At 43.8% G+C, this 12,057-nt stretch overlaps 1 protein-coding gene across 2 annotated transcripts in view; it reads right to left on the reverse strand.

The window, feature by feature from the left end:
* SLC1A1 (solute carrier family 1 member 1) overlaps positions 1 to 12,057 on the reverse strand; it is a 63,655-nt gene that overhangs the window by 8,523 nt on the left and 43,075 nt on the right. For both annotated transcript variants that reach the window (XM_079926508.1, XM_079926509.1), the window contains 6 exons: positions 10,426 to 10,468; positions 8,903 to 9,001; positions 6,082 to 6,266; positions 4,854 to 4,961; positions 2,886 to 3,008; positions 2,303 to 2,497 (listed from right to left, as the gene is read on the reverse strand). In XM_079926508.1, coding sequence (XP_079782634.1) covers positions 2,303 to 2,497; positions 2,886 to 3,008; positions 4,854 to 4,961; positions 6,082 to 6,266; positions 8,903 to 9,001; positions 10,426 to 10,468 — 753 coding nt within the window. The remainder of the gene's footprint in view (positions 1 to 2,302; positions 2,498 to 2,885; positions 3,009 to 4,853; positions 4,962 to 6,081; positions 6,267 to 8,902; positions 9,002 to 10,425; positions 10,469 to 12,057) is intronic.

The following is a 12,057-nucleotide window of genomic DNA, read 5'->3' on the forward strand; positions in this document are numbered from 1 at the left end:
CTGCATTAGAATGCTGCAAGAACTTACTTTATGCCTGGGATTTATGCCTATGTCAAGTGCTGAGGATGCAAGAGTGAATTAGCTCTGAAAGGTTCGGATTCAACTGTGTGTAGGCCTGGGGACCCGGTTTAGTCTTAAACTTCTACTCTAAACTGAAGTCTCAGGATTAACTCTAATCCCAACCCACTACTTCAAAGCAGCACTGTCCAGTAGAGTTTTCCACTATGATGGCATCTATTTCTACAATGACAGAACCTTCGCTGTCTGCTTTGTCCAATTTGTGTGTGTGGCTAATGGCTACGATATTGAACAGTGCTGTTCCAGAGAAACATCTCTGGCAAAACTCACTAATGAGGACTTCCCTGGTGGTGCAATGGTTAAGAATCCGCCTGCCAATGCAGGGGACATGGGTTCGAGCCCTGGTCCAGGAAGATCCCACATGCCGTGGAGCAACTAAGCCTGTGCACCACAACTACTGAGACCGCGCGCCACAACTACTGAAGCCCACACACCTAGAGCCTATGCTCCGCAACAAGAGAAGCCACTGCAATGAGAAGCCCGTGCACCACAACGAGTAGCCTCCACTCGCCGCAACTAGAGAAAGCCTGCGAGCAGCAACGAAGACCCAACGCAGCCAAAAATAAATAAATAAATTTTTTAAAAATTCGCTAATGACGTTTTCACCATCTACTTGGGCAGACAATTTCAGTCTTCATTTGACTACAATCCTCTGCAAGATTTTACTCTGTTGACCATTTCATCCTTGAAAATCTCTCTTCTCTGGGTTTCCATGACACCATGGTTTCATGGCTCTCTTACTACCTTTCTATTCCTCCTCATTCTCCTGTTGGGTTTTCCCCTTTCTGCCTGCCTCTAATATCAGGCTTTTCTAGGGCTCAGTCCTTCATCTTTTTCTCTTCTCTACAAACTCTCCCTACGTAATGTCATCCATTCCCAACATTTACTGAGTGCTCAGGATGTAGGCACTGTTCTAAGCATTTTATATGCATCATCTGACTTAATTATCACTAGCATAAAATGTAGGTACTATTATTATCCTCATTTATACAGGTGAGAAACAGAAGCTTAGAGAATTCGAGTAACTTGGTCAAGGTCACAGCCAATCATGGTCAAATACATAACTGACTCACGACCCACATGCTTGATGAGCACCATCAAGCTGATGACTCTGACTTCTGTATCTGCAGTTGTGACCACATTTCTCACCGCATATTTCCACCTGCATGTCTTAAAGGCATTTCAAATTCAATGTGTCAAAAAGTGTAATCTCTTTACCTTCCCACCTCTACTTGCTTCTCTTATACTAGTCCCTGTTCTGGTAAGCACCATCCATCAATCCAGAACCATCCACCAATCCTGGGGGTCATCTTAGCCTTCCTCTGTCCCTCACTCTGAATCCAGTAAATGCCTCTTGAATTCATTAGCTCTTCTCCATCCCCCGTGTCAGTACCTTAATGTAGGCCTTTTCATACCTTACTTGCAATAGTCTTCTAAATGGTCTTCTAGCTTATGGTTCCTGCCCCCACTGGGGCCATCCACCATATTACCAGTTACCTCTCTAAAATGCAAATCTGTCCATAATATGAAAGACTGTCTAAGACCCTTCCATGAGCTCCTCACACAAAGCCCTTCAGGATATGATCCCTGCCTTCACATTGTACTCTTTATGTCAACCATACCAAATAATCTGTACTCTGTAACTAGGCCATAGTTACATCAAGACCCCTGTTAATGCTATTCCTTTTTCCAAAATGCTTTTAGCTTCCTTCCTTCTACTACTAAATTCTTATTCCTCTTCTAAGACTTAGCTAAACGTTCCCTTCTTCCAGGAAGCCTTTCCTCGCCTTCCCAGGTAGAGCCAACCCTTTCTTCTTCAGTTCCCTTTGTGCCCCCTCAACTCAGACCTCTATTATAGCCTTTACCATACCACTCAGCACTTATTTAGATATCTTCATACCTTACCTTTCTACCAGGAACCCCTTGAAAGCAGGGACTGGTCCTTATTCCACCTTGAGTCCTTGGTACCTACTCTGTGCCTAGCACCTAGTGGGTGCACTGGACTGAGAACACAGGGATGCCTTTGGCTATCCAGACCTGAAGCAGTTTTATGTACCACGATCCCACTACTTGTAATACAGTTGTGCTTAATCTTGGGAAGGGACTTTGTAGACCAAGAAAATCATCCTATCACTGGACCATCCTTGATCTCCCTTCACAGATGATTTTCACTTGAGGCAATTCCAGTAACAGAAATGAAAAGGAGTGTGATTTCATGCCCCACCTGATAGTGACAATCTGCCCAATGCTCAAGTCCAAGTCATTCAACTGTGCAATAAACACAGCTGCCACTGCTTCATAGAGTGCAGTCCCATCCATGTTGATTGTAGCACCAACGGGTAACACAAATCTAGTGATCCTCTTGTCCACCCGGTTCTTCTCTTCAGCACAGCGGAAAGTGACTGGCAGTGTTGCTGAACTGTGTGATAAAAGAGAAAGGAACTGATGGTCTAGGAATGCTGGTCCTCGATCCCTGCCTGAAGAGATACCTCTGTTCCAAAAACTAAACCGAGATCTCAAAGCATGATGGCACTTTTGGCAGGTCCAGGAATCAGAAGGCGCTGTGCTTGCCACTGCCCCCAGCTACACTATAACCCCTTCCGGGCTGCAGGCTCTGCCAAGAGGGCAGGAAATATCCAGTAGGTGAGGGAATATGTGTAAGGACATGGGCAGAGACTATGGACGTCGTTTCTCAAATTAAAGGCAGCTACAAAACCCACCAGCTGCAGCCAGTGCTTCATCAGGTGAGGTGAGAGTTGCTAAGGCTTGGTTCACAGACTTCTTCCAGACACCCCTCTTCTATTTACCTGGAGGAGATCATGACAGCTGTCAGAAGAGCCTGGGCCATTCCCATGGCGAATCGGAAAGGGTTCTTTCGTACAATTAGAAAATACAGCAGTGGGAGAATTACAATGGAGTGGATTGCAAGCCTGTAAACAGGAGAGAAACAGGTTCATAGATGATATCATTCTTTCATACTACTTCTTTTTTTCAAACAGCAGTTTTACTCGTGATATATCATTCAACTTTCATAATGACCCAATGAGAATATGAAAAAGAGGACAGGAATATATGTCTCCAGTGCACATATGAGGAAGAAGAGACTCAGCAAATCAAATATCTTGTCAAAGTTAATGGCTAAGCCAGTAGCTGAGCCCATGTTTAGGAGCTCACAGAACAAGTTGTGTCATGCTGCTGAGCCCTGTACCTGCGCTTCCTGCTATACGTGTTAACGTGCTTTCACTTCCTTCTGCTGTTGAATTCTTATTCCTCCTCTAAGACTCAGCAAAACTTGCCCCTCCTCTGGGAAGCCTTCCTTCACCTTCCCAGGTCAAGCTGACCTTTCCCTCCTTGGTGACTCTGTGGCCAATAGTATTATAGCCCTTATCACAGCACTCAGCCTGGGCCACGCCACTGTCTGGATGGATGGCACCCACCACCTAAGAGGAGAATCAGGGTGCAATAAGGAGGAAGTAATCCCTGCTTTTCCACAGTCATACTTCAGGACTGACCCTCTTTTCTTTGTCATTCCTACCTTCCAAACTATTCCTTGCCAGGGGGCTTAAGAAATGAGACTGATTTAGCAGATGCCATGTAAGTGGGAGCTTAGAGTTTACAGATCAGTTATGTGAAGCTGAAATAATAAGAAATGGTCATGGAAAATACAGATCCTGGAGGTCAGGAAAGAGGATCTTATAGACAGAAAGCCTGTGGCTTAGAACTATGAGAAACTGACTTCGTTTTCTGTTAGAAACCTAGATAGGTCAATAGAGCAGAAACCAGCAGAACCCCATTCTGAAGTAGCTCAGCATCATAAACCTCAGCCACACCGTGACCTGGACACAGCCCCTGGCCTCCAGTAAGGTGCATGGTCCCACCTCCATTACTACTGGGGCCCTGGGATTTGATTCTGGCTTTCTTCTCCATTGACCAGCAGGGCTATGCTTTTGGTACACACAGATTAAGAACCAAATGCTGTGCCGTGGAAAGTCCCCAGTGCATCTGAGTTCCAATAGGTGAGCTGATTGCTCCAGTTGGGTGTTTGGGGGCAAGGACCTATGGGAGTCAAGTTGATGATGTTTAGTCATTCCCTTGGTCCACATTTCTTAGCACATGTGATGTATCCTGCCCCCGGCTAGATATCTGGGCACACCACTCATAACCTATCCCACCACATCTCCCCTCAAGAACCAATAAGTGGGCTACAATAAATATGCACACAACCTGTCTCCTACTGCCCTCCTGCTTCGCACAGTTCCTACCAATCTAAAGATTCTCCTAGCACCCTCTCCAATGATGCAGGCTGTGACTGTGCCTACCAGCCCCACCAACAGGAGTGGAACCAACCAGCCATCCCACTCCTCCTTGCTCCAGTCTGACTTAATTTAGGCCCTGCTTAATTTCTTTCAGACTCGGGGTATGTGGGGCCTGTTCTTATTGGTTTGGTTGGTTTACATCCTTGAAGAAGTTAAGGCCAGGAGCAGACCAAGAGAGGCCACCAGTGGGGTTTTCTCTTGTTTTAAGACAACTAATAAAGGCAGTGACAAAGCATGGTCCAGGCTGTTCTGCCAAGATCTGGAAATTAGCACAGTGTGATCCACCTCCAGTTCAGCCGTTAAAGGGCAGCCCTCCTCCCTGCTGCTCTCTTATCTCTGAACCCCATCTTTCCCTGCACGTGGGAGAGAAGCCAATTTTAACCAACTGAAACCCAGGCTCTCAGCAGAAATCCACTGGCTCAAATGATGTTTCTGTTTCTTCCCTCGAGTCTGACATACCCACTCAGGACGGTGGCCATGTAAAGGCCCAGCTTGCGGAATATTTCCCAGTCTTCGACTTCTATGATCTTCCCAGCAATCAGGAACAAAATACCAACTGGCATGTAGCTAGAAAGTAAACATAAGAAAGACTCACTTCTGTCATCAAGTATTTTCTCAGGGTGGGAATGCTGGGGAAGAAACAAGCCAGGGCATGTACCTGGGCTTGGCATGTGCCCTCAGCTGGGAGTCCACAGTGAAGCTAAGGTCTCACTTTCAGCCCTGCTGGACCACATTGGCACCAGGTTTCAGCACCCCTGTGCACCTTAACTTCTACCCACCTAAGCTACTGTAAGGGGTACACTTGGTTAGAAGGTGTGGTTAAATTGGTACATACCCCATGCCTTGCTTCTGGTACACAAACACCCTGCCTACTGTCACATCTGCAGATCTCTCCTTAGCTTGACCGTCCAAATATGGCCACTAGGCTCTTTCTGGACATGGTTGTCTTGTTTCCCAGGTAGTGGTATCAGCAACAGAGCAGTAGAACTAGTCGTGCAAGTCGTCATAATAGCTCTGTTTGTGGAGCTGTCATTACGTGCTTTGTGTTGGGTTAAGAATTTTACATGCACCATTTCACTTAATGTACTTCTCCCAGCTCTAGCGGCAGACGTTATTATCCTTTTTTACATACGATGAAGCTGAGGTTCAGCAGGATTAAGTGACTGAAATGTCACTGTCAATGTCTATACTTTGAACCAACTTGCTATGAGATAAGCGGGGCAGAGGTCTCCTAGGAAAGGTGGACTTTTTGGCATCTCTAGGGACAGGGCAGATACTCAGGTGGTGCCACTGCTATGCTCACCAATGGCAGCTTTTATTTGGATGTGTTAGGGCCCATGTCGTACCAACTGTAAATATTCTGAATATCCCTTCTGCCTGGGGCCTGGGAAGGAAAGCACCTGTGTTCTGATGTGCAGGAAACTCTTTCAAATCACTCCTTTAAGAGTTATTGCTTACATAAATGTTGCTTGGTTGCAAGATGATCAAGGACTTTGGTAGAAAAGACAATGGCTGATATCTAGACTTCTGTTAGTGACCTAAGTCCTAAGTAATACATGGAATTATTTAATACTCCAGTGTCTGGATACCCTCTTCTAAGGTGAGATCAACTGAGAAACATAAATCTCTTCATGCTAATTTTGAAGGGTCAGGGGAAGCAAGATGGCATTAACCGGCGTGTGCTCACCACATAATGATTTGAACGATTTTCATGGTTGCATCACTCAGAGCATTGAAGAAATCCACCAGAATCTGTCCCCTTTCTCCCATTTTTCCAATGACAATTCCAAAGACGAGGCAAAAGACAATCAAGCCCAGGACATTTATGCCGTCTGAATACATGCCTATGACTTTGTATTCCTTTGTTCTGTTCTGTGGATCAAAACCAAGAAAATACATTGATGCATGAGTACAATCTTGTTAGAATGCATAGACCCTGAAACAGAAAGATATGATAGCCAAACAAACCAGTGGCTCTAGCAAGAACTCTGGATCAACAACTTTGGGAAACATAATTAAAAACACAAACACCTACGCGTGGGTCAAATTTTACTGCCCCCCACCCTCTGCCACTGAAGTTTAAAGTGTGTCTTTTTTCCTTTCTTTCAACAAATCGTATTTGAATATTTCTTTTGAAGATTTCTTATTCTGGGGTGTTTTAAATTTTTAATAAGAACTTTAGAATCAAGGCACTTTTCAGGGTTATTTTAACTACTAGTTACATTTGGAGTCCGCATAAAAAAGATACAGATTAATAATGCAGGAAGCTCAAAATATTTACCAGTGTGGACATTTTTAGGACACTTTACTATCTGTTTTATCCTGATAATGAACACAGGAATATTCTTTTCTGCCTCTAATCCTGGATGACCAATAGGATTTTAGAGACATAAAAATTAACCAGACATATACTACTGTGAACCATGCCTTTGTTTTATGCTGGGTAAGAAGAGCATGAGATATACCGAGAGATAACTCAATCTGCGTTGTGCAGCTGAGATTTACTGAGAGATTTCACAGAGAGATAACGTATTCTGAGTGGTGCAAACCAGGTTTACAAAGAATTACGTGGACGAGCCACTGGGGTACCGATTATTTCTTACTTACGATCTGACATGATCAAACATTTATTGAGCAGTTAGTGTGCTAACTGCATTGGCTACAGCATAAAGTCTTAAAATGCAGCTGGATAGACAAGACTAACTGTGAGAAACAGGAGCCAATGATAGCAAGGTGGTGTGTAATTAGCTGCACAGCCAAGCTATGAGTTACAGACATCATATGGAGACTGGGGACATGAATGAGGGCTGTGAGGTTAGGGAAAGCTAGGCCTGAGCAGTAGGCAGCCAGGAGATGAAAGCACAGTCCAGAAAAATGTAAGGAAGGCAAAAGTCATCACGCACCAGGTCCCTGTACCCTGCTTGAATAATTCCTACTCATCCTTGATGGACCCCACACTAATTTAAACCTCCCTGCTGAATGCCCCAGAGTACCCTATTCTTCCCTGTTTTAATATTCATCACTCTTCACATGAGGGCATATGTCACATCTGTCTTTTCTCTACTGTAATCCCAATGCCCAGCAGGGCTTGGCTCATGGAGGGTGCTCAGAAAATCTTTATGGAACCATATCAAAAAGCAGGAATAGAAACTAATTGAGGAGGTGGATCTGGATAGAATAGATTGGGCTCACCAAGAAATAAGCTGGGAAACCAGGGAGGAGCTAGGTCATGGAGGGCTTTCTGTAGGAAGAAAGAGGGAGCTAACTGTGGCCTACTTAACCTGAACTCTTAAGTCTACTGAGTATTTCTTTTTTCCTTAAATCTTTCCTTTCTGTGTGAAGGCACAGTACCTTCAGGAGCGATCTACAGGGCTACAGATATACTACTTTAGGCCCACACGATCTAATCTCCAATGCTGAAATCCCCGAAGTTCTCAAAGCCTGTTGATTTCATTGATAAATTTATGGCAAACTCTTGGTGGCAAAACCTATCCCGAACTGAGATGAGGCTACATATAGCCTATTTTTCTTACTTGGTAGAACATTCACAAGTTAGTTGCAGAAATACTGATGTGCTTGATTCTAGAATGTTATTGTCAATTCCACTTAAGGATGTTGTATAACATATAGTACATACACCACCTGGACCTTCTAAAGTGAAAAGCTCTGAACTCAGTATCAAATATGGGCAAAGAGTTTCAGATAAGGAACTGTAGGCCTACAGTTTAAGTAGTCTTGCAAATCTAACATAGTTCCCAGAGGTGCCCAACTCAACTCTGGGTGGCAGAGATACAGAAGTGAGAGGGCTCATTCTTTTCTCTGCGTGGTTCAGTTGCTTCTCATTATTCTCAGAAGTGACACTCTATAAAGTGGCTGTGAACACTGAATTAGTGAATATTGAATCAATGTTCCTAGGGGAAATATAGGATTAGGTTTCTGGGAATCCACAGTCACAACATTTTTGCCAAATAATCAACATAAAAGCTTGTTTTCTCTGTGTTTCAGTTCAAAGACACCTTATTTAATGTATATTATTTAGTTGTTAACATTGAACTCACAGCCAACACACTTTAACTCATGTCTGAATGAAACTTATCTAACACATGTATTTTCCCATATGGCACATCAGCCTGCCTGCCTTTGGGAAAACTAACTAGACAGCACTGCAGCATGATGCTTGGGGGACATTTCAAACAGCGAAATCACCAAGACAGAGTACAAAAATGTGAAAAATGTGGCATAAACACACCGCACAAAGGACACTCATTTACCGTGTAAGAGCTGAACCAAGAAGGCTGAGCGTAGCCTTGTTCAGCCTCAGCGGGGAACATGTGCATTGGGCAACTTAAAACTTTCACCACTCTTTGTGTGTCTGTGAATGTGAGTAGGTGAATTCACAAACGTGGCATCTGCGAACAATGAGGATCTACTTATTTCCATCTCCTGCTCACTCATGGCTCGGCACCGCCTACCAGGGAAGGGAGCAAACAACAGGATGGAAATGGTACCTTGGAAATAGCAGTTGTCATGATGGCTGTGACAGACACCTCCGTCCTGTTAGTCCCTGGCTCATCGGGACGTCTCACTTCTTCACGTGTGGTTTTGTACTGCACGTTGGAGGGGAAAAAAGGTCAAAGAAACAAACAAAAAGAGATTTTTTTTTTAAGCTTCTGAGGCTAAAGGAGTATTACTTTGGCCAGACAAGTGTCACTGAAAGGTTCCACCTCCGAGGCCTCTGTTGGCTTCAGGTTTGGATGGTACCTCCCATGAGGCTTTGGAAGCAAAAATGGAATTGAGAAATCCAACCTCCTGACCTCCACAGCCACCATTCAATGGTGTCAAAATGCTCTCTAACTTCTGTAATAAGCGACCAATTAATGGAGCAATAATGTGAAAGAAAGCATGGGTTTTATTTGTAGTTGCTTTACCAGACAGACTCTATAGGAATCCTATGAATCATTTTTGTTTCTGTTTATTTATTCATTCATTTATTATTTTTAATCTGGAAAAACAAAACCTCATCATTTGGATAAATGTAGTCACCATGACTTTAACAAACATCCACAACTATACGGTTGTTCCAAAGTCAATAGTCCCTTTAGGGCTATTACGTGAGTGAGATTTCTGTTGAATTTCTTCAGCCCTGTTTGATTCTGCTGGACTTCAGCAGAGATGTTTAAGAAAGAGCTAGTATATCATCACGCCAGGCATAAATGTCACTCTTACGAGGCTCTGCCAACACCAGGAACCTTACAAATGACCACTGTGGCTGAATTGCAAAGGCACTCCCTAAATAGAGGTGGTTCTGTACCTCTTGGAGGTCGGCAGGGAGCAATTTAATTGCCATTTTTATTGGTCTACACAGAGGTCTGTGTTCCTGTAATTATGTAAATGAATTCAGCAGCTTGTGATAGACTCAGCTGTCTTAAAGTGCATAGATAAACAAGGGAAAAAGCCTTAAAGGAAATGGAGTGAAGAGATTGTTAAACTTCCTAAAGGAAAAAAATCTTGGCTTTGTTATATTGCTCTGTAGAGTGCCAGCAATGGGCATGTAAAGATGAAAGAAAAGACCAAATGCCAGGAACACTAACCACCCATGTGGGTCAGATACTGATTTCCCACCATGGGAGGGAAAGGAAAGAAGAGGTGGAGGGCTACTTTTCTAACTGCATTATATCTGTAGATAGTCTAAGTTTCTTCACAAATATAATGTGGTTCTCCAAAAATAGGTACTAGAAGCCACATTTTAAAACACTCATTATTTGACAGGTTCCTGACTTGCTCCAGTTGAGCCCTTTTGGAGGAAAGAAAAAAAAGCCTAAGGGAAAACGGAGGAGCTACAACAGGCATGTCACTGTGCCTGGAAATACTAGGGTTACGAAATAGGTCACCTGATATTCCTCCATTCACAGGTGCATTTCCTGTCATTTTTGACGGGCTAATTCCATTTCTTGGGTCATAGCAGGAAAAAAATCTTAATTGGCAAGGGGGAAGAGGGGAGCAACTTGAGGGCAAAAGTCATTATTCTTACCTGCTGAAAACAGGCTTGGACGAGGTTCTCAGGGAACATATTCCTGTTGGAGACAGGACAAGCAGTATTACATTAAGGCAAAAGTGTTTTGTTTCGTTTTTGCGGTACGCTGGCCTCTCACTGTTGTGGCCTCTCCCGTTGCGGAGCACAGGCTCCGGACGCTCAGGCTCAGCGGCCATGGCTCACGGGCCCAGCCGCTCCGCGGCATGTGGGATCTTCCCGGACCGGGGCACGAACCCGTGTCCCCTGCATCAGCAGGCGGACTCTCAACCACTGCGCCACCAGGGAAGCCCAAGGCAAAAGTGTTTTGTTTTGTTTTTTGGGGTTTTTTTGGTCATACCCAATACTTTGATGGAAATGATTATGCGATAAAATTAGTACTCTGGTTTCTCTTCTGGCCTCTCCTTTACATAATACTTCCTTGTATTAAGACTTATTTTTCCCTGCTGAGCTTCAACCAGGGATAGATAGAAAGCTCTCCTAACCACCTGTCATGCTTAACTGATTCACCGAGTAGCTGACATGCCTGCTGTCCTTGGTGAAATTCACACTGGCAGGTAGACATGCACAGTTAAGAGACTTCTTTAATATTTTCCACATTTCTGTTTTCATTGATAATGAGAGTCCACTACACTTGTTCCCAAATTCTTTATGCCAGTTGCAAATAATCATTATTGAATTAAAAATTATGTAAATCAATGCATTATAAGTGTGAAAAGGAAGGAGCAGTTTCCGTAAAAACTAAGCTGGGGGCTTCCCTGGTGGCGCAGTGGTTGAGAGTCTGCCTGCTGATGAAGGGGACACAGGTTCGTGCCCCGGTCCGGGAAGATCCCACATGCCGCGGAGCGGCTAGGCCCGTGAGCCATAGCTGCTGGGCCTGTGCATCCGGAGTCTGTGCTCCGCCAATGGGAGAGGCCACAGCAGTGAGAGGCCCGCGTACTGCAAAAAAAAAAAAAAAAAAAAAACTAAGCTGGAATGCCTGGAAACTCAATCGAGGCAAGTGAGTAAAACTTCTGTGGTTGCATTAGGTAAGGAAAGACAATTGAAATAAAAAACAACCGGAAGAACTCGGCACTCAGCTTTCTTTGCTATTTCTAAGGGTTTTGTTTCTCCACTTCATGGAAACTGAATCTGGAAATTGCAGATGATGCGTTTATAAAGGCAGCCTAGGCAACAGGAATATGAAAAATCAACTGACACACTCTAAGAGAAGACCTTGGCCCGACATAAAAAAATTGGCAAATAAATGCATTTAAGTTTTAAGTGTAAACAAAATATGTAATGCATATTTACGATTCTCTGCTTTAAATGCTGTTTTTTTTTAATTAACTGACCAATCTCCAGCCCTGATTGCTTCAGATAAGAGGGTTTCTCCTGTACAATTAATAAATGTATTTCTTCAAGTATGCTTCAGAACTGACCACCTAACACAGCCTGGCATCTTAACGCAACAAGTATACTTTAGGCATCTCTGTCCATCCTAAACCCTGACAGAGAACGCTGTTCCTTCCATTCCCTCTCGGAACCATGACGTGGTAAGCATGACTGGCTGTGTAATTTGCAGGGTCCAGGGCAAAATGAACATGTATAATAATTCAAAAATTATTAAAAATTTCAAGACAGCAACAGCAG

Source organism: Stenella coeruleoalba (genome assembly GCF_951394435.1).
Source record: "Stenella coeruleoalba genome assembly, chromosome: 7".
Classification (NCBI taxonomy): domain Eukaryota; kingdom Metazoa; phylum Chordata; class Mammalia; order Artiodactyla; family Delphinidae; genus Stenella; species Stenella coeruleoalba.